General features: G+C 36.2%; 1 protein-coding gene across 5 annotated transcripts in view; it reads left to right on the top strand.

Moving 5' to 3' along the window:
* The window catches only part of Lrrc49 (leucine rich repeat containing 49), a 186,974-nt gene that overhangs the window by 142,736 nt on the left and 40,622 nt on the right, over positions 1-3,616 (top strand). For all 5 annotated transcript variants that reach the window (XM_048793713.1, XM_048793712.1, XM_048793715.1 and 2 more), the window contains one exon: positions 3,153-3,262. In XM_048793713.1, coding sequence (XP_048649670.1) covers positions 3,153-3,262 — 110 coding nt within the window. The remainder of the gene's footprint in view (positions 1-3,152; positions 3,263-3,616) is intronic.

Here is a 3,616-nt window from a genome sequence, read left to right as displayed (position 1 = left end):
GCCCATTTGTTGATAGGGTTGTTTGTTCTCTTATTGTCTAATTTTTTGAGTTCTTTGTATACTCTGGATATTAGGGCTCTATCTGAAGTGTGAGGAGTAAAGATTTGTTCCCAGGATGTAGGCTCTCTATTTACCTCTCTTATTGTTTCTTTTGCTGAGAAAAAACTTTTTAGTTTGAGTAAGTCCCATTTGTTGATTCTAGTTATTAACTTTTGTGTCATTTTATTTTTATGTGGTGCTGAGGATCAAACCCAGCACCTCGCATGTGCCAGGTGAGTGCTCTACCTCTGAACTATAACACCAGCCCCATATTATGCACTTTTACTGTTGTTAGTAAATACTCAGATAAAAAGTTGGTAGGAGTGACTGTTTTTGGTTTGTTTGTTTGTTTCTTATGTTTTGTTTTGTTTTGGTAGCAGAGATTGAACCCAGGGGCACTTAACCACTGAGCCACATTCCTAGCCCTCTCTCTATATATTTATATATGTGTATATATATGTATATATTATATATGTGTATGTTATTTAGAGACAGGGTCTCACTGAGTTGCTTAGAGATCTTGTAAGGACTAACAGTTTTAAACAAAAAAATTGTAAATCTTCAACAGGTAATGTGGTCTTTGTATTTTTCAAAGTGCTTTTCACACTGCCTGGTATGCAAGAAGGAATGAGGAAGTGAAACTTAAATGTCAGATAATAAGGTAGAGGAAGGGAAGAATAAAATGGGGACAGGGGGAGAGAAATAACTGTATGAATGTGAGAGGAGAAAATAAAGTGTAAGCAACCATCTGGACTGCTTTGTTGATAGTTGTATCATAACTATATTGGATAACTCAGACCTGAATCTGAATAGCTGGAAAATTATTAATGAAAAATTATTTTTAGATTAATTCTGCTGTCACGGGTAATCTCCTAGCTACTCAATGACCGTGTTCTCTTTAATTATTAATTTGGAAGAAAAAAGAAGCTATCCCTCTGGTCTACTGAGTTTAAATAATTATTCAAAAGAACTAAGAGTCTTTCATATGTGTTGGTCTTATTAGAATACCTCTCATGATTCAGAAAACTTCCTTACTATAAAATGAACTGTAGTCAACTTTGCTGGCACAATAACTATATTTCCCTACAACTGATAGACTACAGCTATGTCCAGCCTAGACTCCAAAAATCTAGCATACTATTAGGAGAATAGAGATCTCTCTGTTGATGTAAAAGCAACCATATGAAATCTACGTCAACCATGGTAGGTCCATGACCACAGTATCAGCCATCTATAGAAGATGTCAGGCAAATCTGGAATCTTCACGTGACCTTTCTTCAGCCAGTTCTCAAGAGATTTTGTTCAGTCTTGTGTATGCTTCTGGACCTTTCATTACTTCCCCAAAGAGAAATTATGAGTCCCTGGTCTGCCCTGGTAAATAGTCCCAAAGGTTTCAGAAATTAGTCTGAACTGAAAATAGAATGGTTATGTAGTTATTGGTAGGCAATTCTCCCTCACTAATGGCCAAACTGTTACCCCAATTAACCCTTCATAGGCATTTGCTCAGATATGGATCATTACTAGAGGAATAATCATTCTTATGAAGTTTTTAAATTAAACGGGATAGTATAATTATATAAAGTAGAGAAGAATTTCTAGAACGGATATTGTAATTCCAGTAGCTTGGGAGGCTGAGGCAGGAGGATTGCAACTACAAAGCCAGTATCAGCAATTTAATGAGACTCGAAGCAACTTAGCAAGACTCTGTCTCAAAATAAAAAAAAAAAATTTAAAAGGGGGCTGGGGATGTTAAGCTACTCAGGGTTCAATCCCTGGACCAGGAAAAAAAAAAAAAAAACAATATAATTTACTCTGATTTAAATTTTTGAAAATGTCAGTTCCAGGAATATTTGATACTTTATTAAAACATGTAATAATATAATTCTTGATATTATATAATAATATACACAGCATTTCTACTTCTCTTTGTATAAGAGAGAATGATATTACTTGAGGTAGAATTAATTATGAGCATCAAGAAGAAAAGATGGAGTAGTGGCCTACATTGGCCACTAGGTGACTATATTGGACCAAATAACTTAGTTGTCAGCTAAAGGCAGAACTTGAGGCGCCAGGATAAGAAAGTCATTCTGTACTCATTTATGTGTATATGAACTATGGGTTTATTTTTCAGAAGATGCCTGTGTAGTATTAATTTAACAGCTAATGTTAGGACTAAATTCTTTAAAGATCCAAAATTTAACTATACCAGGGTTTCTCAAACTAAGTTTCATTGACATTTCAGGCTAGATAATTCTTTATTGTATGGACTATCCTATGTATTATAAAATGTTTAGAACCAGTCCTGGTCACTACACTCTGTAGCACCCCTCCACCAGTTCTGATAACCAAAAATGTCTCCAGGTAATGCCAAATGTTCCTTAGGGAGCACAGTGGCCACTGAATGAGACTCATGAATTATATAGTGCAAACAAACTGACACTGTTTAAAATGCAAACAACCCTATTTTATATTAAATAAAACAATAAAAATTAACTCAAGTCTTGCTTTCAGCTTTTAGTACTATCTTGGTTGACCCAGGAGTGAACCCTCACAGGATCTACTTGTGACATGCTATTCTTTTTCTGGAGAAAGGCTGATGTAAATTTTGAATGAATAGCAGCATCTTTGCTAATCCTGTGAGAATTCCATCTCTCAAAGAAGGAACCAAATTATCCTTATAGGAAGGAGCAAGCTATAAACAACAGCACAGCTTCCCCTTGACACATTATTAAAATAAATCTCTTCCATTGACACATGGGAATTTTCCCATTAAATCATTCTAATTTAGGAAGCTATAGGATTTCTGGGGAAATTTTTCATTAAGAATTTAAGACTTCTCAGGCATAATTCTGAGGAAACACGCCTTCTAATTCAGAGCTAACTTATCATCCTCCAATCAACTTCCATAAGCCCACATTTGAATATCTTCACTTTAATTAGGTTCAAGGAAAAAAGAAAAATATCAATGAAAACTCCTCTCCCTATAGTTCAGGGGAATGTGCTTTCCTGGGCTAAAAGAAAATATTTAATCTAAATATTTCTTTGGAATTATATTGTATCCAAATAAGAAACAATGTCATTTTGGACACCTCTCTATTTTTTCTCTTCAGGTGACACAGAATGATATGATAATGGCTGAAAGGCTCTTTGGAATCCTAGCACATGTAGCATCTTCTGAGTTACCTCAATACCGTATGATTTCAATTCTGGGTGATGCCAGGTAACCTTTTATTTTTACAGTTTTTATAGGTTACTGTTGTACTAGAAAGAAATTCCACATACCTCTTAACTGTTCCATTTATGCATCCTAAATCAGGAGCCACTTGTCAAAAGAAACTAACTTTATTTTTAGAACCACACACGCCAAACAAAACAGCCTCTCAGGAAAAATCCTCAGAGCCTCAACTGCCACCACCGGCTTTCCACAAGCCTCTCTCTCCCACACAAGCCTCTCTCCACCTCCCACAATCCTCCTGCTCTTGAGGCCGATTGGCTGGGTCACGTGGGCGGAGCCAAAAAAAGGTCCCCCAATGAGCGCTCCGTGGTCTGAAAGGGCCAGGGAAACAGTCCAATG

This window comes from Marmota marmota, unplaced genomic scaffold (genome assembly GCF_001458135.2).
Source record: "Marmota marmota marmota unplaced genomic scaffold, marMar, whole genome shotgun sequence".
Classification (NCBI taxonomy): domain Eukaryota; kingdom Metazoa; phylum Chordata; class Mammalia; order Rodentia; family Sciuridae; genus Marmota; species Marmota marmota.
Note: the sequence above shows the minus strand (reverse complement) of the source record. Positions and strands in the feature narration are given on the sequence as shown.